The following is a 25,431-nucleotide window of genomic DNA, read 5'->3' as shown; positions in this document are numbered from 1 at the left end:
CGTTTGGTATTGTAGCAGCTTAACAGAACAACATCAAGTCCTTAAGACATCGTAACACTGATTTATATCTTGATCAAGAATGAATAATTAGCTGTTAAGTAATATTCCCGATCTGAATACTACAGAACAATCGTTACAGGACAAGTCTGGGCATGTTCATATGGTACTAACGCATATAACACTGTAGCGATCACTGTAAACACAAATATAAATAACATAGGCTTACTTTGTGGTCAGTGACTACCACCTTGATATTAAATCTGCAAAAATCCCCACGAACAAAGTGAAAGTATCATCCTTGCAGCTGACGGCTCGAACAGATCACTCAAACACAGCAAACAGCGGCAGCTCATCAAACTACACTGCCCTCTACCGAAGTACTATGATGACTCCAGTTTCATAATAAAGGTCCCTCTTCCAGGAGCCTTTAATACATATATATTCAGCATTTTATTTACATATTTATTAATTTTATACATATTTACGCACTACTGTTCAAAAGTTTGGGTTCACCAAGATATTTTTACTGTTTAAAGTCTCTATGCTCATCAAGGCTGTGTTTATTTGATCAAAATTCGGAGTGATAATGTAAAATATTGTTACAAAATTACAAATAATTGTTTCTATTATATTTATTTACAGATGTAATTTATTCCTGTGAAAGAAAAGCTGGATTTTCACAGCCGTTACTCCAGTCTTCAGTTTCACAAGATCCTTCAGAAATCATTTTAATATGCTGATTTGCTGCTTAAGAAATATTTAGTATTTAGAAATATTTAGTATTATCACGATTCCATGAAAATAGTAAGTATTCCTAGACAAATACAAAGCTCAAAAGAACAGCATTTATTTGAAATATAACATTTAGTAACAATATAAAAGTCTTTCACTTCTGATAATTTTTTTAAGTACTGTCGCCAAACTTTAGAAGATAGAATGGTATACAGTGGGGTTGGGCCGATATCGCCGATGGCTGACAGACATCATGATGTTGAGCCTGATACAAGAAGCATGAGAGCTCTCCTGAATCAAACAACAAGAAAGAAGACCAACAGGACCACTCAGAAGAGAAACATGGACCTGCTGTGAGAGGATGTGTACCGGACAAACATGGGGCCTTACACACACAAACACAGATAGTGAACACACTCTCTTTAATAAATAGAAACTAAAAAGAGCAACATGTGCTTGGTTAATACAGATCTGCATGCAAATTCCCTGCTCATTAGGATCCAAATGGATGGACAAACCTGTTCAGGATGCATCAAGCCACATGGATCGACACGTCACATGTCTCAAAACAAGAATCTGAGAAGCTCTAAATGGGTCTGTACTGAGAAAAGCATTATGGGGGAATCACAGACCTGGCTGTGAACTAAAAGCCCAGTTTTTCCAAATGGGTTGAGGGATTCTTGCCTGGCTGCCAGTTTTTCTGGGAACTACAGGGCTTCTCCTATCGCAAAATAACAAGAGGACATAAACTGACTCTGGCACCCTCAGAGCAGATAGACTTCTTGTTTGATTCAGGATGAAAATTCATAAAGACAGGGTTGTTCTTTATTATGTAGGCATGAACTCTGCCGTCACGCCATTGGCACATGTCTGAGAGCAGCATTAGGACTGCAGTCTGACTCTCACGCTAATCTCCAAAACCGACAATACCTTGAGAACGGAGACAAAGTCTCTTATTAACGAAGGATGTCTACAACGCCTTGTTACAGCCTTACAGTAAATATACACCATTACTAACACCAACCTTTAAATCAAGTCTTAATTCACACAGCTATTTTGTAAGTGTGCCAAAGCAGTACCCACACAGGTCAGATGCTGGGAATGTGCAGACTACAGGCACTAAAGTTCAAATTTCCAGACATGACAATAGCCTGCATTCTGCTTAAATTAGGGCTGCCAAAGGCAATGTTAGGGTGACCATTAGGGGTGGAACGGTTCAACTTACTCACGGTTCAGTTTGTATCACGGTTTTAGAGTCACGGTTTTGGTATGTGCTATGTTTAGGGAAATATATACTATACTGTCAAATAAAAATAAAGAAAATAAGAATAATCAATCCAACTACAAGAAGCAGCACAAATAAATGCAATAGAGTAAAGATACAAATAAAATAAACAGTGATTTTTCTGTTGTTTTTTTTAGGTAGGTCTAACATTAGTTTTTAGGTACAGAAATTGAATAAAGTAATGAAATGTAAAACAGCATTGCATATTTGACTGTATAAATTAAAGATGAATCTTTATTAAAGTTACAAAAGCTATTCAATCAAGAGCAGTGAGTGAATTAGTTGTTGTTGCTGTTTGATTAATATTAAGAAAGTGCTGTCACTTTAAGAGAATGCACTGATACAGTACGTTCAGCCGGCTATGTCTGCTATAGGATACTTACCAAGACGGGCATTTTAACATAATTTTTGTGTGAATTTGTCCTTTTAAAAACAATACTTCAGAGAGAGCTTAATGTTTGCGCGTGTTCTGAGGCGCGGGTTTGCGCGCTTCGGATGAGCTCACGCACAAATCTTCTCACTGCGAGCTCGCATCCTCTGGCTCTTAAATGTTTAAACTGGCAAAGCTTAAATGAGTTTAGCTTAAACACAGATATCAACGTGTGCTGTTCAGGTCTCACCTGTGCACCCGGGTGATGACGGAATAAATGACTGCTCATATTCCAGCATACGACATTCGCATTGAACAAGAGTGAATGGTTTTTCCACGGTTTTTTGTCCCCGAACCCACCCCTAGTGACCATACGTCCTCTTTTTCCTGGACACGTCCTGACTAGGATTTTTATATTGCCTAAAATGTCCAGGTAATGTTCGAAAAGTATTTTGACCAATAACATGCAGGCATTGTACATAATTGACCAATCGTGGACGCAAGAAGGTGGGATCTACAGAGAACCGTTAAAGCGATGTGTACATGGGTACATATTAGCGGTGCATTCCAAACGGGATATATCACCCTCCGAAGGGCACTTCAGAGTGAAAACAATCATGGCCACCATATTGAAGGTTCGTTGCAAACCGAAGTGCGGAATGAAGTATTTCGAAGGGTACAACTGATGGACAATTCAGGCCCCCATGATCCTTTGCACAAGGTAGTTGTTTGACGTCATAGAGTTGGACTTCGCCTATAAATGTATGTATAGTATTTTTCTATATACTATAATATATATATATATATATATATATATATATTTATATATATATATATATATATATATATATATATACACACAAGTTAGATTTGGTACATTATTATGGTCAAAACGACATTGATTGTACTTCAACAAAAATACTTTTAAAGCTACCTTTATCAGTCCATTCAAATGTTTCAAATACATAGACAGTATATACATTACAAATACATATTACATTACATATACAAATATACATTATATTTAACGTAAAAGACGATTGGGGGTCAACCAGCATACAAAATGTGCGACAAAGGTGCCTCCTTGATCGTCTCGTAAAGATGAAGCAGAAGTGCATTCCAAAAAAATATATATATATATATTTTTTTACCCCTACACTCTACATCCCAAGTTCTCACTCCGGAGGGTAAACCCTTTGAAGTGATTAGGGCATAGGAATGAGCTCTTCCGAATGGAACGCAGGGTAGGTGTGTTCGACTTGAAGTGCTGCGCAGACCGATCGGTGAATGACATCAAAGTATCGTGAGAGCTACAGAGAGCAGACGGCTCCTTATACTTTCAAATCGCTCTCTTGGTACTTTGATATCACACACTGAACTGCTTCAAGTCTAACACTGGATATTTTAGGCAATACAGAAATCCTGGCCAGGACGTATCCAGAAGAATGCCATATGGTCCCCCTAGGCAATGTGTTATCTTGTCAAATTAATGGTAAATGTAAACTGCATAAATCATGGTGTTTTTATAACTGATTTCCCGAACACTCTCTGAAAAAAAAAAACAGCTTGATGCAGATTCTAAAGATGAAGTCTCGCTTTAGATCATTTGTCCATATTTTCTAGTTTATTTTACCTCTTCGACTATGTTCCTGATTTGTAGAGTTCACTTACAAAATGCTTACAGTGAAGCGCATCATGTAGTAACCATGTGAATAAAAGCCTTTCATTCATTCCTTAGTTGTGCATAAGCTACCAGAAATAAGTACTGTGTAACACAAACAATGTTACAATTGGAGAGTGATGCTTCCAGCACATGACACAGCTCAGACAGAATCTACATCTGATCATACAGCCTATTAAAAATGATCAGAGGGGCGCGCAAGATGGCGGCTTGGAAGCGGTAGTGTTTTTTAGAGGCTCATGTGCCACACTTGTTTTCCCTCCCTAACTCGTAATTAAGGAACGCAAGCCATTGATTTCGGTTACAAATCTTGTGTAGCATGTCACTAGAGACTTTTTGGTCGCAATCTTTGCCAAAGATGCCAAGACCTGCTAAGAAAACTGGAAAAAAGGATCCGACCGCGGACACAGCGGCCGAGGAGCCCGAGCATAGCTCGAGTGATAGCCCGAGCATAGCATCTTCGGAGGATGCGCAAGCTCGCGTATGCACCCTCGAAAAACAAGTTGCTGTGCTAAATGAACACATCGATGATCTGGAAAACAGAGGCCGGCGTAAAAACATTCGAATTCTAGGCCTTCATGAAGAGGTGGAGGGTACTGATGCTGTTGTCTTTCTCCAGACGTGGATCCCCAAATTTCTAAACTTGCATGCTAAGGGCGGTCACATTAAGATTGAGAGGGCGCATCGTATGTTGGCTCCAAAACCGGGTGCTAAGGACAGACCGCGGCCGCTAATCGTTCGGTTCCATAACTATGGCGACAAGCAGAGGGTTCTCGATGCCAGCAGGAGACTGTCGAGGGATGGAGATTTGCGGTACGATGACAACAAGGTGTCATTTTACCAGGATTTCTCCGCCTCAATGATACGGAGGCATAAAGAATTCAACGCAGTTAAACAGCGACTTCGAGAGATGGGCGCCCGCTACGCGATGCTGTATCCGGCCAAGCTACGGGTGACTATTGGAAGCACTTTTAAATTCTTCAAGATGGTGGCTGCAGTTTCACAGTATTTGGACAAGAATGGATCGAGCTCCAATACCTGATCTTCTTGCTGCCGTATGATAGGCAGATGCTGAACTAAATTGCTTTCACGTTCTGTATGCCTGTACTCTTATATGTAGCTATAAGAATCAAGGCTTGAGTACTTTATTATTATTATTACTGTTCCTTTATAATGAGTGATGAGTTTTATAACTTTCGTTTGTATTCCGGGTGGGTGGTTCTTAAGAGACTTATCAGAGGTATCTATTTCTTCTGAGCACTGGAGGTACAGTGAGAGATTGGACTTCGAGGCAGTGTGTGTATGTTATTGTTTTGTATTGTGTTGGAAGTTAATAAAAAAAAATGATCAGAAACTTCAAAGAAAGGTCTTTGTAAATACATTCAACTGGTATCCTTGTATGCTTTCGTTTATTAGACACCATTACAACCATTTTCTCATTCACAGACATCTAGTGTGTCTATTTCATGAATTCAGAGCTATGAGAACAGAGAACAGTAGAAAACAGAAGTTTTTGCAAAACTCCAAAAACGTACCTCCTCAATTCACTGCAGTTTCCAGCTGAAATGACCACTAGTGGCAGTAAAACATTAACCAATTTTATTTGTTTTCATACAGATTATCCATTAATAAATACAGTTTCATGCGGTTTATTGCACAATAGTATGTTAAACACTTTTACCAAAGTGCATGATTTGTAATAATACATTTTGAAATTTCACATTTGCATTACATAACCAGCTCCATTTGATTGGCTTTTCTGATTAAGTAAAATTGCTCTGTAGTTCACTTGGTACTCAAAACACAAGCCATGTCAAAAGAGCTCAAACACTTATAGAAGCGAGCTGAAATGGCATTGTTGCTTAAGCAAATACGTATTTTATCTCAAGTTTGCTTTTGTTAAAGGGGTCATATGATGTTGCTAAAAATAACATTATTTTGTGTATTTGGTGTAATGAAATGTGTTCATGCGGTTTAAAGTAAAAAAAAAAAAACACATTATTTTCCACATAATGTACATTATTGTTTCTCCTCTATGCCCCGCCTTTTTGAAACGCGTCGATTTTTACAAAGCTCATCGTTCTGAAAAAGCAAGGTATACCTCAAGCGTGAGACGGAAATGTTACGCCCCTCACATACTGTTGACGCTGTGTCCCGGCCGGAGCGACGAGAAAAAAAACATTAAAACCCATTACAAACGAGGCATTTGTTGCATCCAGTGGGGACATAATTACTGATTATAATGACTTATACTGTCTTTTTACGCGTTGCATTGCATCGCGCCGCGTAAACATAAAACTCTGTCTGCATTTGTGATCAGAGAAATGACAAACAACAAGTGCTACTCGCTACTCAACTCGCGTTTGAATCATCAGTGGCAAATCTTTTAAATGAAAACGTACTTACGTGAGTCAGAACTGCCGGCATTTTAGTCTAACGTTACTCTCCCAGGATCAGTAAACAGTCCTCCATAACATGTGCTGCACACATCTGGATATTTGGGTTAAACTGTTCTGGAACAGTGTTGTAAATACAACTTAACCACTGATTTGTAGTCGTGTCCTCTTTTGGAAGACCAAACAAAGTAGTTTCGCTTTCACAACGAAAAACACAGCGGCCTAGCGTGAGGGGAAGCCCTGGCTTAGCGTGCGCTGAGGCCGGGATAGAGTGAGCTGAGGCCGGGCTAGCGTGAGTGGAAGCCCCGGCTTATCGTGAGCTGAGGCGGTGGGGTCGAGAACGGCGCGCCCGGTGGATCCAACGAATGAGCGGCAACCACATGTGACGGACAAAGCAAATGATTCCACTTCATCCACAGTGAAAGTTGATGTATTCCCTCAGCGACCAGCACAGAGCAGCTCTAGGCATGACGAAGCGGATATCGTCCTCTTTTGGAAGACCAAACAAAGTAGTTTCGCTTTCACAATGAAACACACAGCTCTTCACGACATGGCTGCAGCGTCAACAAAACTACAGTGAGACTAAAAGTTACGCCTTTTTTCTTTGCGTGAACATTTGGGCGGTGTTATGCAAATCTTCCCACATAGTGAGGTAGATATGTGGGGGCGTGTTAGAACGAGCCGTTTTAGGTAGGTGTGGCTGACTCTGAACTTTTATAAATAATATCTCTTTGGATTTGAGACTTTAGTCTTTGCAACTTTACAGATCTTCTTTATGCACCAAGAGCTTGTAACACTCCAAAGAGAAAAGGAAAAATTGAAATCGCATCATATGACCCCTTTAACACTATTGGTTACATTTAGGGTAAGTTTCAATGTAGGTGCTGTGTCATTTTTAAACGCGAAAGAGCATTAACCCGGCATTTTACTTTGAAAGTGTCGCGAAAATGCTCAAGCAGCAACATAATATCATTTTGTAGAAATGTTGCCACAAGAACATTTTTTTTTTTACAATGAGCTTGGGTTGGAACAGAAGTACATTGGCTCCTCAGTGAGAGACTGAGAGGGTCTATAAGGGACAGTCATGGTGTCCTCCAGCATCAGATCCTCAATCCACTCTAGCCTCCACAGCGATATCTCCATGACAACCGCAGAACAAGAGAATGCAAATGAGCCTAATACCAAGGTGTTCTGGGAGAATAGGTCACACGTACAACCACTTCCATTCTCTGATTTCCATTTCATTCAGCTGTTTAAACACAGAATAAAGGAACTCAAAGGATCACATACAATGAGAAACAGGTAAGTGTGAGTGTTGACAAAGATAAGAAATAGTCCTTTAATGGGAATATGGGATATACACGCAGTTCCTGCTGTTCCTGCAGCACAATGAATCGATCGTTAAAAGACAGCATCAGTTGAACTCCAGAGATTATTACAGCTACTTGTATTACTCCCATGACTGCAGCTCAACTTTAAATTATAGACTGAAAGTGAGCTTTGCAGCCAAAACAGGAAAAAAAAAACAGTCAGTTACCATCACGCAAAGTTGCTAATGTGACAAGCCATCAAAGGAAGCCATCAAAGGAAAAACTAAAAAACTCACTCTAGATTAGTTACAGTTACTGTAGCTTCCTACCACAACAGCACAATATCTGGGCCTATTTCTGAGTGTGCTTACAATCATTTACCATGGGAAATTTTTTTTTTTATTTGAATGACCATTGAGAAATATTCATGGTCAGTAAAGGTTCTCAATTTATCTATTATTGGCAGGTGTGGCATAAAAGTTGTGTGCCCTGCATTCAAAACACATGGCAGGGCAGTACCAATACACAATACAATACTCACATGACACTCTTTAACAATAAGAACACTCCCTTTTATGTACAAACAGCTAGAAAGCAAACAATCTTGCATGCTAGTGGAAACTGTGTAGCCTGTAAAGAGAGACACAGTATTATTACCACACCTAAACTCTTCAGCACAAGTTGCTAATTAGATCTTTGAACCACCTGCCCTATTCATATGTGTGAAGACATAGTATCACTAGAGCAAAGTGCTATATAGAGAAGCAGTAATGAGTTCAAAAAGCACAACATGTCAAAGCAAAATGCCAGTTAACCATTAAACAATTTCTGCCACAGTTTAAAGGGATAGTTCACCCAAAAATGAAAATTCTGTCATTAATTACTCATGTAGTACCTCATGTCGTTCTAAACCCGTTAAGACCTCCATTCATCTTCGGAACACAAATTAAGATATTTTTATGCATTCTGAGAGCTCTCTGACCCTCCCATAGACAGCAAGGGTCCTTATACGATCAAGGTCCAGAAACGTAGCAAGGACATCGGTAAAATAATCCATGTGACATCAGGGGTTCAACCATAATTTTACGAAGCAACAAGAATACTTTTTGTGTGCAAAAGAAAAAAAATAACGACTTTATTAAACAATTTGTCTCCTCCGTGTCACCCTGGTGCCATTTTGGAGAGTATCCACTGAACGCAAACAGCGCATGTTGTTCTGTGTCAGCCGCACCACACGGATACGTTGTTTTACATTCAAATCAAAGCACAAACAACGTAGAAAACATATCTGCGTGGCGCAGCTGACACAGAACAGCATACGCTGTTTACGTCCAGCGGATATTCTCCAAAATGGCACCAGGGTGACACGGAGGAGACACATTGTTGAATAAAGTCGTTATTTTTTTTCTTTTGCGCACAAAAAGTATTCTCGTAGCTTCATAAAATTACGGTTGAACCCCTGATGTCACACGGATTATTTTACCGATCTCCTTGCTACGTTTCTGGACGTTGATCGTGTAAGGACCCTTGCTGTCTATGGGAGGGTCAGAGAGCTGTCAGAATGCACCAAAAATATCTTAATTTGTGTTCCGAAGATGAACGGCGGTCTTACGAGTTTGGAATGACATGAGGGTGAGTAATTAATGACAGCATTTTCATTTTTGGGTGAACTATCCCTTTAAGCACACAATTCAGTTTGTTTTTTTCCATGTGAGCAAAGTCCACATTTGTACATGTAGCCTATGTGAAAAGACTCGTCACACCTGTTAGCCTTGCTTGACCACTGCAAGCTAAGGTTTACAATACTGGCTTAATTTTGACATGGCGTTATAACTGAATTTCACTGCTTGTAGGATTGTTTCCCTTTTTTCAAAGCGAGGAAATGGTGTGGCTATACTACACTTGCTTCTTCCCTCCCAGGGCAACAACATTTACACATACAGTGGGTACGGAAAGTATTCAGACCCCCTTAAATTTTTCACTCTTTGTTATATTGCAGCCATTTGCTAAAATCATTTAAGTTAATTTTTTCCCTCATTAATGTACACACAGCACCCCATATTGACAGAAAAACACAGAATTGTTGACATTTTTGCAGATTTATTAAACTTTAGAGTGTATGAAAAAGGGAACAAACATTTGTTACACAACCAAGTGACACATTCAAAAAGCAAGTCGTGGAGCATTCAAATAGGACAGAGAGTGCAACTGGAATAAGGTTGAGAGAGGACATGAGAAGTTTTGGGTGTCCTCAAGCTCAGTACAGGGCAGTACAAGACAGGGCGGGCTGGGAACAGATTACATCTGACCAATAGCAGCTGGTCTCTATCAGAAGGGCAGAACTGTGTCCCTTAAGGGCTGGAGGTCAAATAGGGAAGTCTGCCGACATAAAGTGTTTGACAAGCAGAATCACAGAAACAACATAGTTTGGCCAGCGCAACTGTGATTTGTGCAATATTGTGCAACACAAATTAATGTGAAATTTAACCACAACCGCAGTATCTTCAATGCAATCTCAAACTGAAAACAGAATGTTATTTGAACTCTTTATTCCACGGCCAAATCAATACAGTGGTTATTTAGAAAAAACAAACAAACAAATAAATACTGTCTATAAACATTAAGAACTGACAATACCAAAAATAATAATAATAAATAAAACATTTTTGCTGATGCAAGAATAGTTGCAAAAACGGCTGTACTGCATATGATAGATCTGCTTTGCTGTTTTTGTGCATGGGAAAAACAACAGGATGTTTTCTGTTGTCTCTAAGTATACATAGGGTTTAAATAAAGGATAATAACTATATTTTGTGTGTGAGTGCACAAATATTACATGTGTGCGCAGATAAATCACATCAGACAAATGGCGATTCATTAACGTGAATCGGTTCTTTCAAACAGTTATTTTCAAATAACTAGTATGAACACGATCCAGTAATTATTTTAATGTTTGGACTTGAGCATGTCATCCCTCATCACGTGGGCCTTATTATGCTATATAAACATATTAGGCCATAAAGACATCTTCCTGGTTATAATTTTTGATTAAGCTTTGTTAATAAGGGTGTTTATAGTCCCAATTCAGTGTGTAGCAGCCAGTCAGCTTATAAAAACAAAGTCATTAGAACTTAAATATAATTGGCATTTACGCTAGACAATATTAAATCTCTAGGGTGGCAAGAAAAGTTTTTACTCACGTTTACTGTAAATCTGTCACTCTCATTACGAGTTTGACATGAGACTATTCTTAGTCCAGTGAGTAGCCTACAGTGAGCGAGTTGCTTGGTCAAGAACCACTGGGACTGATTCACACCGATTCGTGAACCAACCATTCGAGGATGTTTCATAAAGCTTAAGCAGATCATAGAAAAACCACCGGCAGCAATTGTCCCTACAATATACTAGTTTACGATGCTTTTAGAAAACGCGCAACCCAGACCGGTTCAACTGATTCATCAAAAAAGATGTTCACGAATCGGACATCAACACAGCATCCAAACTGATGTAAAAAAACACAGGGCCTAATCCAAACCTCTCATACACAATGCTTAACTACATAAACTCAATTCCTAACAATGTCTTTTTTATTTGCTCAATGCAAAGATATTATGAAATATGAATCTTACCTTTGGCGTGACAATCAGCGCAAAACTTGTTTTCCTCTAACGCCAGAAGAGATGTGAGAACAGCCTGATAGCGGTCAATGTCTTTGACTGATTTACCCGACATCTTTAGAAATCAGTCTCTCGCTGATCTACCTGCTCCGTAAATAACTAGTCCAACGCCGCTGAGAAGATGTTCAGATGTTTTTGCGTTAGTGAAACACACCGGGAAGCGGATTGCTGATTGTCACAAACCCGACTGCCGCTGCAGATGAAGAGAAAAAACACTACTGTACTGCTGGCTTCCGCTAATCTTACCAGGAAGAGGAAAAAGCATTTAACCACGGCTCATATAAAAACAACACATATTCCTCGCTGTACATTCGCTGGTCATTGACACCGAACTTTCCACCCGCAGTATCAGAAACACATCAAGCACCTTCAAGCATTACACTTCAGTATTACTCTTCTCAGCTGCGCTTATAGTCCCCGCACTGCCTCTGTTGCGCCTGCTTCTGGACTTCAGACAGGTGCTGTTTAAAACATTCTGTGTCTAAAAGACCGCACAACTAATCCAGCATCAGATAGACAATTGCGGTCGTGATGTTCGCTGTTCAATCATGCGAATTACAACCCTTTTGTGTAATTTGATTTCTAGAATTTGGGAAATTGCGCCACCCTGCGGGGGAAAACGACACTGCGGGCATTCATGTTCGAGCTGTCACGCAGGAAAGACATTTTAACCCTTTAACTGTCACCTGTCCCCTCTGTGGGACGCCTAAGTTTACTTCACTATATTACAATTAAATCCTAATCTAATCATGACAAACTATATATCGTTGGAAAGGTCTAAGACTCCTAAATATTTTTTTACAAAAACATTGGTAAAATATATTTGTAGGAAAAGTAATAGATGACTTTATGACAAGAGTGCACCTCAAAAATCTACATCATAACAGGAGTTCTGACCTTCTTCGTTGCCTTTTTCTCTATCACACTTTAGAAATCATCAGAAATTATATATCAATTGAAAACTTTAAATCTCAAAATTCATCCTTTGAAACCCATTTAAAATCAAACATTGCATTACCATGAAAATGGTACATCAATATCATGTTACAAAATGTTTTTGTTCATGAATTATACAAATTTAAGTTTGGATCGTGCACTTTCACGTCTATGTTCAAAAATGTGAGTGACAGTTAAAGGGTTAATTAATGATCCTTTCTTAGTAGCTAAAGGTTTTGAGTCAAATGTGCAATTACACAAAGATATGTTTCCCTATTCAGTGGTTTTGTATCGTTTTCACACTTAGTGTTACACACTTAACACTTAGTTGGAAAAAAATATTGAATTTTGTGCTTCTTATATCAACAGTTTTGTTATAGGCCTAGCTGCCAGTGAGGCGAGATTGAACTATTGAATGAACATTTTAACTAAAAGGTTCGAAGCTTTTGTATTTAAAGTGCATTCATTACAATGATTGTGTACAATGATTTTTTTTTAGTGTTTACATTTGGTTTAAAAGCCCGAAATAATATATTATTCAGTGGCAGATCTCACTGACACAGCTCATTCCATATCAGTGTTGTTATCATTAACAAAAACTACAGCTAAACACTATTGAAACATTTGTGTTAATTGAAATAAAACTCAAATCAAATCAATAGAAATATAAGATTAAACAAAGCAAACTGAATGAAGATAGGAAATGCTCCTGTGGTGACTAAATTAAATAAGATGTTTAATTTGAAGTTACTGAAAAACTAAAACTGAAATAAAAATTCATGAAAACTAGAAATGTTTCAAACAAACCAAAACTAATAAAATGACCAAAACAAACAACACAATTACTACTATTTAAATTAACATTAAAACGAAAATTGAAAATATAAAAAAAATGTAATGTGTTTGACCTGTAATATAAACGTAGGCCTACAGTGTTTTATTTTATTTATTTATTTTTATATATCCGCCCTGAGAAATATTCACTATAATAAAAAAGTGTGACATCTTGCCTATAATGTTTACAATAAACAAAATTACGTTGATTGTAGACATTTGTCATTAGACTTTGTGGACCACTGCTAGTATGCCAGTGGGGAATTAACTTCACACATACATTAAAAATCACCTTGCGTTCAAATCACCTGCTAGTTAAATGTTGTAACAAAAATGCCTAAGATAAGTTTCTGGTGTTGTACTTTTTAGTACTACATGTCCAAACCTCCTAATATCTGAGTATCTGTTTATTTAGCCTCAAAAACAAACAATCCAGTGTCCAGAAGCTGCGTACATATTCAACAATCTATTGAGGTATTCAGAAAAGGGGGCGTGAGAAACATACAAATGCAGCTGTGTCCAGTTAGCTTTCTAGAGCTCTGCTGGATGCATGGACAATCAGCAGAAGTCTCCGCCTCCCACTCGTGTGATGGCTTCTCAGGTCTATCCGGTCCTCAGTGCGTTGGGCTCTCTGAGCTCCCTGAGTTCTCAGGGGCTGGCTGTAGGGCTGGGTTACACCTCTCTTATTCCTCTCCTCAGGTCCCTGCCACTGTGTTTTTCTTCCCTGTCCTGGGCAGCACACACACTCACATACACACACCTTTCTTTTCCCTGGATCCACCATCCTGGGCTGAGAAGCCAGGAGAGAGGGTGGCAAGATTTGGAGGAACCGCTGGGACGATTGGTTTTTGAATAGCGATTCTTCACCATGGCTAGATTCTTCATCATCTTCAGAAGCTTGGTCCTGTTGCAGGCACTCTGCTTGGCCTTATCGCAAGTGGTGAGTTTGGCTGCGGTTATCTACTTTTTCTTGGTGCTGGATGATCTTGAGGATGAGATCATGCATCTTGGAGAACATTTTATGGATTGCGATGTAATTCACTGTGGATTGGACTGGATTGTCAGTCAAAATGCCAATGGATAAAGTTAATTTAGATGAAATTCATGCAATTAGTTTACTAAGTTTGGTTAGATTACATGTATATTGGAGACTTTTGATACTCAAAGTTGCAAGACTTTTGAGTTTTTTGAACTTCTGAAAGTTTATCCAAGTGGATTATATTGCTTTCTACAGCTTGCAGATACAAGAGGCCTGGTATTTAACAATAGACTATTTTCAGTCAGTGTTATCTTTTGATTCTGAAAGCTTAAACTATTCAGTTCAGTAAATGAAATGAATAAATGGAAAGCTGCTGAATAAAATATGAAGCTGAAAGTGAGCATGAGACAAATGAACAGAGAGAAGAGAAGGTAGAACGGAGAGAGTACAAAGAGGCCATTGAAAATGCACTGCTGCCAGAAGCTGCTATTCAAACAGACAGAACCTGAAACTGCTCTCAGCAGAATAACACATACTTGTCACATTTAGAAGGACCACCTCAGTCCAATGCTTGCATGCAGCTCATATGCATAAAATGCAATGGATTAAATGAATGTGCATTCATTTTGAGTCAACCACCTTGACAAGTAATGCATTGAAAAATAGATGTATATTTGATGCTGGATGGGGGAGGGTCTGTTTAGCCCCCCCGGATACCCTGATTGCACAGCCTCTGCCTTTAATTTATTTTTCATCATAAACCTCGTTCTGTCTATCAAATTTAAATATGTAAACATGTCTGAGGCAGTGTTGTTATTGTTAACTAAAACTTTAGTACACGTCATTTTTTTAAGTAATTGAAATAAAGCTGAAATTAAATAAAACATTCACTTAAAAAAAACTTAAAGGAAAATAAGAAATGTGGCCTACAGGCAGTTGAAATAAGCTAAAGTATTAAAATGACTAAAACTGAAATAAAATAAAATTAAAGCTAAATATCACTTTTTTTTAAATCACATAAACAAAAGCATGTAAGAAAATTACTAAAACTTAAATTAAATATAATATAAAAATTAAAAAGCTCATTCAAAGTCTTAATAAATACTATAAAAATCTATAAATAATAGTAAAATAATACTGGTCTGAGGTCACAAGGAGCATTACCAAACAATATTTGTGCTTGTTTTTATTATCCAAAATTAGATTTGCATGCTAGAGTGATTCACCTAATTTTGTGAATTGCTAGCAATGCAGCTATTTGCCAGTGATTATTGTCAACAATATGAATATTAATTAATTCTGAATGAAAATATAACAGTTTATAATAAATTGCATACATTTGGCTGTTTTTATGTGTTTCATTTTAGACCGGTCCACCCGGACCGCAGGGCCCCCTTGGTCCCGCTGGTCCCGCTGGAACTCCCGGCGCTGACGGCATTGATGTGAGTATTGGAGCTGCCTGGCTGCACCACAGGTCGAGCTGGTACAAAGCCAGTCATTGTGAACCTTCATGAGCCCTGTATTCATCTTCACTACCAAAATCTTGCCAACAGAGGGCGTAAGAAATAAAAATCATCACACAAAAAGGTTCTGTTAGAGGTTGCCTCTTTCCCATGCTGAGAGAGAGCTACTAGATGTTGGTTATTTGATAGAGTTGTGGCCCAGGCTGGATTCAGTATAAAGACACTCAGCAGGATAAACAGGCCAGACTGATCCATTGCATAGCAAAAACAGAAACAGGATCCCCCATGTTCCTCCATAAGCTCTATTATTTCAGGATATTTAGATTTTATAGTCATAAATGGTGATAAATGCATACAGAAATATAGATATATTCATTAACATATTCTTATAGTAGTTATTGAATATAGAATTCTGACACCAAACGCAAAATACTGTAAATCCGACCTTATGAAGGGGTCAGGGTGGAGAAGAAGCTTGTTTGTTGGTGGAGTTATACATATCGTTTATTTTCATTTTATTTTTAGATATTTCTTTGACATTTTAATAGCATATTAAAAGCAACCATTTTTTTGTTGTGTGTGTGCGTGTGTGTGTGTGTGTGCGTGCGTGTGTGTGTGTGTGAGTGTGTGCATGTGAGTGTGTTGTTAGTGATTTGTCCCCATACACTTTATATTGGTTGTCTTTGCTCATGTTTTTTTCGTAATTTACAGGGAGAAAAGGGCCCTCCTGGACCACCTGGACCACCAGTAAGTAGTAACAGCAGTTGATATTGATATACTGTATTTACACTACCATTCAAAATGTTGTATCAAAATCATACTCAAATAACGGAGAGTGTTTGTCATGTGTCACCACTTTACAGGGTCAAAAGGGAGATCCAGGTGAGCCTGGTCCTGATGGATCTCCAGGGGAGGATGGTATTGATGTGAGTGACACCTACAATTAAGGAATTACAATTATGGACTTTCATGAGGTTATTGATCAGTCATAATTTAGTTGGGGGGGGGGGCCATTTGGAGATGAATAATAATGTATATTTCAGTATCCTGTCAAGTTCTCATTTAATAAAAAAAGCTAAATCTCATTTTCAGTCATTACATTTGTTTGTACAATGGCATTTTAAATCATGTTCTGGTGAAGGTTATTCACACCTCCACTCTGAAGTGTTGGCGTGAGACTGGGAAAGGAGATGTTAGTCCTAATTAGCAAGACTTTCTCAGTCACATGCTAGGAAGCAAACATTCCTAATTGGATTTTCTGCTTAATCTGTTCTAGAATGTCAAACCCTGTTTCTCTCTCTCTCTCTCTCTCTCTCTCTAGATTTGCATGCTAGAGTGATTCACCTAATTTTGTGAATTGCTAGCAATGCAGCTATTTGCCAGTGATTATTGTCAACAATATGAATATTAATTAATTCTGAATGAAAATATAACAGTTTATAATAAATTGCATACATTTGGCTGTTTTTATGTGTTTCATTTTAGACCGGTCCACCCGGACCGCAGGGCCCCCTTGGTCCCGCTGGTCCCGCTGGAACTCCCGGCGCTGACGGCATTGATGTGAGTATTGGAGCTGCCTGGCTGCACCACAGGTCGAGCTGGTACAAAGCCAGTCATTGTGAACCTTCATGAGCCCTGTATTCATCTTCACTACCAAAATCTTGCCAACAGAGGGCGTAAGAAATAAAAATCATCACACAAAAAGGTTCTGTTAGAGGTTGCCTCTTTCCCATGCTGAGAGAGAGCTACTAGATGTTGGTTATTTGATAGAGTTGTGGCCCAGGCTGGATTCAGTATAAAGACACTCAGCAGGATAAACAGGCCAGACTGATCCATTGCATAGCAAAAACAGAAACAGGATCCCCCATGTTCCTCCATAAGCTCTATTATTTCAGGATATTTAGATTTTATAGTCATAAATGGTGATAAATGCATACAGAAATATAGATATATTCATTAACATATTCTTATAGTAGTTATTGAATATAGAATTCTGACACCAAACGCAAAATACTGTAAATCCGACCTTATGAAGGGGTCAGGGTGGAGAAGAAGCTTGTTTGTTGGTGGAGTTATACATATCGTTTATTTTCATTTTATTTTTAGATATTTCTTTGACATTTTAATAGCATATTAAAAGCAACCATTTTTTGTTGTGTGTGTGCGTGTGTGTGTGTGTGTGTGCGCGCGTGTGTGTGTGTGTGAGTGTGTGCATGTGAGTGTGTTGTTAGTGATTTGTCCCCATACACTTTATATTGGTTGTCTTTGCTCATGTTTTTTTCGTAATTTACAGGGAGAAAAGGGCCCTCCTGGACCACCTGGACCACCAGTAAGTAGTAACAGCAGTTGATATTGATATACTGTATTTACACTACCATTCAAAATGTTGTATCAAAATCATACTCAAATAACGGAGAGTGTTTGTCATGTGTCACCACTTTACAGGGTCAAAAGGGAGATCCAGGTGAGCCTGGTCCTGATGGATCTCCAGGGGAGGATGGTATTGATGTGAGTGACACCTACAATTAAGGAATTACAATTATGGACTTTCATGAGGTTATTGATCAGTCATAATTTAGTTGGGGGGGGGGTCATTTGGAGATGAATAATAATGTATATTTCAGTATCCTGTCAAGTTCTCATTTAATAAAAAAAGCTAAATCTCATTTTCAGTCATTACATTTGTTTGTACAATGGCATTTTAAATCATGTTCTGGTGAAGGTTATTCACACCTCCACTCTGAAGTGTTGGCGTGAGACTGGGAAAGGAGATGTTAGTCCTAATTAGCAAGACTTTCTCAGTCACATGCTAGGAAGCAAACATTCCTAATTGGATTTTCTGCTTAATCTGTTCTAGAATGTCAAACCCTGTTTCTCTCTCTCTCTCTCTCTCTCTCTCCCACTAGATTGTTAATCTGAGGAACTATTTATGTATAAATGTATTTTTTTTTTAAGTTTGGGCAATGAATGAGAATATGAGCACATGGATCTTTACATATTTCTGTAAATGTTCTGCTTATAAATGACCTGCTTAAATCTTCACATCACTTTAGAGGTGTTAACATGACCCAGTGAATGATTCCATATAAATAATGACTGCCTGATTATTATTCAGGAGGCTTGTTTTTCTCTGCTATGTCTCCAGGGTTTGATTGGGGCTAAGGGTGAGAGGGGCCCTCGTGGTAATCCTGGACCAAAGGTCAGGAAATCATTTTTTATTTTTCTTTATGGATGCAGAGTACACACAATATATATTCATGCAGATAATAATTTGACCAACAAATGCACATAACATATCATTTAATGTTTAACAAGTGATAGTAGAGGACAACAGCTGAATATTATGAATAACATGATGTAGGCATATTGAGAATATTATAAATAACATATAATCTTTTCAGTCATTGTTATTCTAGAAGTGTATAAGAATGGAATGCATCTAATTTCACATGTTTTATTGATTTTCACAGGGTCAGCCAGGGCCTAGTGGACCACCAGGGCGAACTGTAAGTATAAAAAATATGTTATGAATTTGTTGAACAAAAATAATTATGTAAGACTACCACCTGCAGTTACCCCAGCTATTCAACAGGTGATCTTGTAGTACAAAAATAGTCAAATTCCTGATTTTTGGTGTTTGAGTATTTCTAAGGACGCAAGGCACTGTATTCCAGTATTAATGGACTACATTCATGATCTGTTGCTAATTTTTTCTTTTCTTTTTACCTTTAGGGACCTGGACTGCCTGGACTTCCTGTAAGTAACCCAGTTCATAATCTATTTGATTTCCTTAATTTGCTTAATTTACATTTCCTTCCCATTTTACTTCTTTTATTTAGGGCCTGAGCACTGATGGTGCAAGGACCCTCTTGGAATTGCTCTTTATTATATTACTGTCATTATATAAACCACATTATTTCATTATAATCATATATAACCAAATTGATTAGTTTTTCTCACATGCAGATTCAGTGAAAATGACTGGTGCACGTTAACTGTTTGTTTAAAAAACCATTTTGCATGTACAAAAGGCTGTTGCAGTGCAAACCGTACAAAACCTTCTGAATTCTTATGGGATCGTAGCCCACAGAGGTTTTGTCTGGTTTTAGATTTGACAGCACACTCGTACTAATGTATTAGATTAATAAACAAGTTTCACTGTTCATTATCTCATTACAGGGAGCAGCAGGCCCCATTGGGTTTCCTGGACAAATTGGGTCTACTGGGTCAAAGGTGGGTCTCACTCGAATACATCTTCATAACAACATGCCAGTATACAAATCTTTCATGGTTAAGAATGCTGGTCATACTCAACCTTTGATACTAGCTAAGACAACTGTTTTTGCTGTAGCTTGAATAGTAAAAAAAATCACAAAAGTTCACTCATTAAACCAATGTAATTGAATGGACCGCTGAACTGATGCCCACTTGAGCTCAAACTCTCATCCCACAGGGTGTCATGGGAAGTCCTGGACCTCCAGGAATACCCGGACCTCCAGGAAAGCCAGTAAGTGACAGAATGTTTCATTTACTGCACTTTGAAATGTAGTCTTCTCAAGTAAAACCACAAAATCCAATTCTATGTATAAAGCTGTAGGGCTGAAAATAAATCAGAACAGTTTAAATTGACATCTCATCTCATAACTACTGCAATTCCGAGCATACGTTTTATTTCATTTTCTGCTTTATTTCATTTCATTTGAAGGCATCCATTTGGGATCTGCTTTAGAACTGCATTACTTTATAAAAATAAACCAAAAATAGTTTTTTCTTTCCAGTCACCTGCATTTATATCCACTTTCTCAGTTTTCCTAATCTCATTGTGTCATTTTCAGGGTCCACCAGGAAAGTTTTTGGGTTTAGAGGAAGGCAGTGCTGACTTCCAGGTAAGGTGAATTCCAAAGTATATTTCCATTAAACAATAAACAAATAAATGATGATGATGATAATAATAATAATTAAACAGCTTCAAGCCTTAAACCAAATCAGCCAGCTTCAAAATTAATTATAACATTATAACATTTATTTCATGCAAAAAAAAGTATTTGGAGGTACAAGTTTATAAGGGAATAAATCATCTTCCATTTGCATGATCAAACAGCAACAGTGTACACATTTGCAGACTGTAGGCCTACTAAATAAAACTATTGACTACACTGCAAAAATAATTTATTAATGCATTTTAATTAGTCTTTTTGTCTTGTTTTTCCAGTAAATATATATTTTTAGAAAATCTTTTTACTTTTCCCAGTAAAAACATATAAAAATCCTTAAAATAAGATACAGTACATATGCTATATACATGATAAGATGATAATAAAAATCCTAGTAATATGATATATTTAATTCTAAATATGATAGGATGATAATATTTCTGTATTTTAATATTTCATATTTATAGTATAAAACAACATATAATACATTTGAACTAAGTTTGAAAATATTCATATAATAAAAACTTGTTGTTGAAAATGTGGTTGTAAAGTTGATTAATTTAATTTGTTGTCATTCACAATTATTTATTTAGGCAGGGTGCCCACAAACAATGTGGTCCAAAAAAGAAAAGAAAAAAGTCCTACACTGTTCGTTACTCATCTTCCAAACTGCTCATATTTATACCTTAAATATATCTTTCTTCTTGACTTTCTTCTTATATTTGTCCTCTCAGAATCAGCCCTTCTCTGTATTTGGTTTCTCTCAGAGTTTGCCCTGTTAGACCTTACACACCCCTTATTGATCTCAGTGTTCATAGATTTTCCTAATGAGCTTCATTAAATGGGTGCCATCAAAAGCTTCTGTCCATTAGCACCTCTCTGGATCAAGAAGCAGAGCGGGTCCCAGGGCTGTGATCTGCAGCCAGCCTGCCAGGAGTCTGGAGGGATCACGTGGCAGACTGGTTGACTGTTTCTCCTCCGGCCTAGCGTCCAGCTGGAGCCCTGTTCTGACTGGATCAATCCTTATCATCCATTTACTGTAATTAGAGGGCTGGTGGTCTGAGATCTAGTAAAAAAAAAATCCAAGGCCTTAACGCACTTTTTCACCCAGCTTTGATGGCTTGATTTAAACAAATCTGACAGTGATTGTTTAGCCTGTGTTATCTCGAATTTCACACTTTTTTAATCCGATGTTGCCGATGTGTGTTCTAGTGTCCAACCAACTGTCCACCTGGGCCAAAAGGTCCTCAGGGCTTACTGGGAGTGAAGGTCAGTAAGTTAACCTTTTATACTTTCTCAAATTTCTCCGTAGTGAATTCATATGACTCAAGCCTATTGTTAAAGGATATTTCAAAGGCCTGAAACCACTTTCCCCATGACTGCATTCACAAAATAGCACAGCCCCGAGTGCTTTATTGTTACATAGCACAATAAAAAAAATTATAAAAATGAGAATGTTACTTAATTATGTACTTAATTATGTTACTCCTTGCACAATGAGTGCACAAGTATTTTGCGTCATAGTTGTTACTATGCCTGTACGTGAAACGACCAATCAGCATTTCTAAAATATTTTACAAAGTAGTAGAATTTAATGACTGATCTTGAAATTATTTTCCTCGCAGGGACATAAAGGTCGCACTGGGGTACTAGGAGATCCAGGTAGCATTGGAAGAGTGGTATGTTTTTCTTTCTGATGATGTTTGTTATAATAATAATAATAATAAACACACGCACACACACGCAGGTTTGTTTTTATGGTTTATGGGGACTCTCCATAGGCGTAATGGTTTTTATACTGTACAAACCGTATTTTCTATTGCCCTACACCAACCCTACACCTAAACCTACCCCTCACAGGAAACTTTGTGCATTTTTAGATTTTCAAAAAAAAAACCTCATTCTGAATAATTTATAAGCCTTTTAAATTACAGGGACACTGAAAATGTCCTCATAAATCACCTTCTCATTGTAATACCTATGTCATACCCATGTTATTATACACATTTGTGTCCTCATAAACCACATAAACACGCACACACACACACACACACACACACGCTACTACTACTAATAATAACAATAACACTTACAATAATGTTCCATTTCGTAATATTGCTATCAATATTCTTCTAAAGCATTCATTTTATTTAATGTAATTTTAACATTAACATTATTAAAAACAAAAGTTGCATTGGTTAATATTATTTGATTAACCTGAGCTAACATGAACAAACAATGAAAAGTTATAATTTTATTAACTAACATTAACAAGTATTAATAAATACTGTAACAAATGTAATGCTCATTATTGGTTAATATTAGTCAGTACATTAACTAATGTGAACTAATGGAACCTTATAGTAGTGTATAAGTGTTACCACCACAACCACAACAACATTAATAATAATAATAACAATAACAATAATATGTAAATTAAAAATGTACATTTGTACATTAATTTGTTATTTTGTTAGTCTGCTAAAACATTACGATTGCTCTATTCAAGTTATGGTGTGTACACTTTGTAACCACAGAGGGGCGCATGTGAGCACTCTTCTGAATGATAAAATGACGCGAAAGACGTCCCCTTACAACTTTAAACTTCATAAATCTCTTATAATGTGCAAAATGCAGAGAACAACAAACATACTGATTGGTTGGTAAAGTTAAATAAAAAATGTTTATTACTAAGCATCCAGATCATGCTTTGAGGTGCCCCAATATCTCACCCAAAACACAACATCTATCAGCAGAGCAGGATTATGTGTTAATGAAGCCCCTCAAGGCATATAACTGCCTCTAATCTGAGTGTGAGTCACAGACTGAACACACTGACCCAGATGAAAGGAAAAAGGGGGCTGGCAGGTACTGAGAAGCTACTGCGCTGTGAATTAATCAGACTTAATGAACCCCACAAGGACATTAGAATGGACTACAGGGACAGAGAGGATTTACCCATAATGCAGAGCACGACTGTCCAAGCTCAAGTTGTAAGACTTTGGGTGTTGACTTTAAGATTGACTGCCAAATGCAGAATACACACATCTGAAGTGCATTACCAAAATTGTCAAATATATTAAAAATTATTTTAGCCACAATATCAAAGTGATAAACCACATAATATCCCAAAATAAAAGTAAGACTCAAGGCCGTTATTATTTGTTCTTCAGAACGTAAGTATCTTTTTCATCCTTGTATTCTCATCCTTAGGGTACAAAGGGTGGAGTCGGCATCTCCGGTGAACAAGGAATACCAGGCCCTCCAGTAATGTATTTATTTCTGTTCTGGTTTGGTTTTGGCTATTTTATCATTTAAGCCTCTGTTGCTGTTACATCATGACAAGTCATTTTTGTTTTCCTCATTTTTATGATTTGGCTTTCCAGGGTCGTGATGCTACAGATCAACACATCGTTGACGTAGTCCTGAAGATGCTGCAAGGTGAATAACAATAATTGTACTTTCTGTTAACGGCTGCGATCAGTGTATCAGGAAGAGGGCAGCTAAATCTATTGAGTTAAATCTACTCAGTAATTTTCATCCATTGAAATGTATTATCGTGCAACTCATCACTCCTCAGGGACATCTTTCCTGCCAAACACTGTGGACTGTGTAGTCTGCAGCTATTTATCTGTTATTCAAAATTGACTAGTACACAGTTCTGTTTTCTCTGGGATTGTCAGTCTGTGCTCTCTGACCGTCTATTTTGCAAGAGAGAGATGACCTGATCCGGCCCGTGATAACCTCCGCTGGCTCCCACCATTTCACAATGTAATCCCTCAGCCTTTCAGCCTGCGATTGCAAGCATACCTTTGCTTATACATACCCACACGCTCACCTGAAGCAAGGGGAAGGATGCTTCTCATTCCCCATTGGAAAATAGATTAGATGTGGAGATTTGGTCGCTGGGACACTTCGAGAACTGGTCAACAGATGAATGTCCACCTCTTGGTTGTTATCTTAATGATATTTGCAGGACCCCCAGTGAGATGTGACTGTGTGCTAAGCTAAGGTTCAACATTATTTGCAGGTATTTTTTTCAGGGTTGAGCACCACTTTTTATTCGACTGTGCTGCTCTTTCAGTGTTGGTCTATGTAAACAAGAGCTAGATGGATGTGTTTGACCTCTGCGATCACGTTTAGCATCTTTTGCAGTATTGCGTATAAGGGGCTGTTCAGACAGAACACGTTTTTCCCTTCCACTGTTCTACTTTCCCATTGTTTTTCTGAGTAAACAGGCTAGACGGACATGTTTGACTGTTGGGCTTGTGTCTTTTGCAGCATCTTCAACTTTTAGTTCAACTTTTAAAAAATGCCCTGCATTTTTAGCAGTCAGAAATGTCTTAATGCTCTCTGTCATTATGGCAGCACTGTCAGCTGATCGTCTGGGTAACTAATGCTGTATACGTATGACATTTTGTAGAATAAACAGTCTAAGTAGTGTTATAAAAAGATAAACTTCAAATACCTGAATAATTCAGTTATTATTTAACTGATAAACCAAAGTGTGGAATGGAAGGGTCTATCACACTCCAATGCTGGATGACAAAATAACCTTATCAAATAACTACACTAGACCAAGGTTTTTCAATCTTTTAGATGCCACGGACCCCCAAATAATATCATCCTCATGCAAGGACCCCATCCTGAAATTTAAAAGCTATGTATTTATATGTATAAAGTATATTACTTGGAATATATATATATATATATATATACACACACACATTTGTTTTAAAATTACATTTCATTATTTAGTGTCTATGCAGTGTAGTACTATACATTTATTTATTTTGTTTATTTGAAATCTATTTTTCGTACCACTTTAGGGACC

General features: G+C 37.7%; 2 protein-coding genes across 3 annotated transcripts in view; one reads left to right on the top strand and one right to left on the bottom strand.

The window, feature by feature from the left end:
- Positions 1-12,004, bottom strand: part of LOC107600673 (stromal membrane-associated protein 2-like) — a 22,453-nt gene extending 10,449 nt beyond the window's left edge. For both annotated transcript variants that reach the window (XM_016292630.1, XM_016292632.1), the window contains exon 1: positions 11,404-12,004. In XM_016292630.1, the coding sequence (XP_016148116.1) occupies positions 11,404-11,506 (103 nt within the window). In that variant the 5' untranslated portion in view covers positions 11,507-12,004. The remainder of the gene's footprint in view (positions 1-11,403) is intronic.
- Positions 12,005-13,824: 1,820 nt separating this feature from the next.
- On the top strand, positions 13,825-24,046 carry LOC107600683 (collagen alpha-2(IX) chain-like). Its single transcript, XM_016292640.1, has 17 exons — positions 13,825-14,161; positions 15,568-15,642; positions 16,375-16,410; positions 16,527-16,589; positions 17,149-17,223; positions 17,957-17,992; positions 18,109-18,171; positions 18,809-18,862; positions 19,134-19,169; positions 19,396-19,419; positions 19,843-19,896; positions 20,117-20,170; positions 20,499-20,549; positions 21,810-21,866; positions 22,223-22,276; positions 23,811-23,864; positions 23,984-24,046. Exons 1-17 carry the CDS (start codon positions 14,090-14,092, stop codon positions 24,044-24,046), a joined length of 921 nt encoding a protein of 306 aa, XP_016148126.1. The 5' UTR covers positions 13,825-14,089.
- The last annotated feature ends 1,385 nt before the right edge of the window (positions 24,047-25,431 follow it).

Source organism: Sinocyclocheilus grahami, unplaced genomic scaffold, assembly GCF_001515645.1.
Source record: "Sinocyclocheilus grahami isolate Dianchi unplaced genomic scaffold, SAMN03320097.WGS_v1.1 scaffold289.1, whole genome shotgun sequence".
Lineage (NCBI taxonomy): Eukaryota > Metazoa > Chordata > Actinopteri > Cypriniformes > Cyprinidae > Sinocyclocheilus > Sinocyclocheilus grahami.
This window is presented reverse-complemented; position numbering and strand designations above follow the sequence as displayed.

Excerpts from the sequence above, each read along its gene's own strand:
- LOC107600683 (XM_016292640.1), top strand. The coding sequence starts at position 14,090 with ATGGCTAGATTCTTCATCATCTTCAGAAGCTTGGTCCTGTTGCAGGCA. Across the intron at positions 17,224-17,956 it reads CCGGCGCTGACGGCATTGAT|GGAGAAAAGGGCCCTCCTGG; the intron begins GTGAGTATTGGA and ends CGTAATTTACAG. Across the intron at positions 20,171-20,498 it reads CCGGACCTCCAGGAAAGCCA|GGTCCACCAGGAAAGTTTTT; the intron begins GTAAGTGACAGA and ends TGTCATTTTCAG.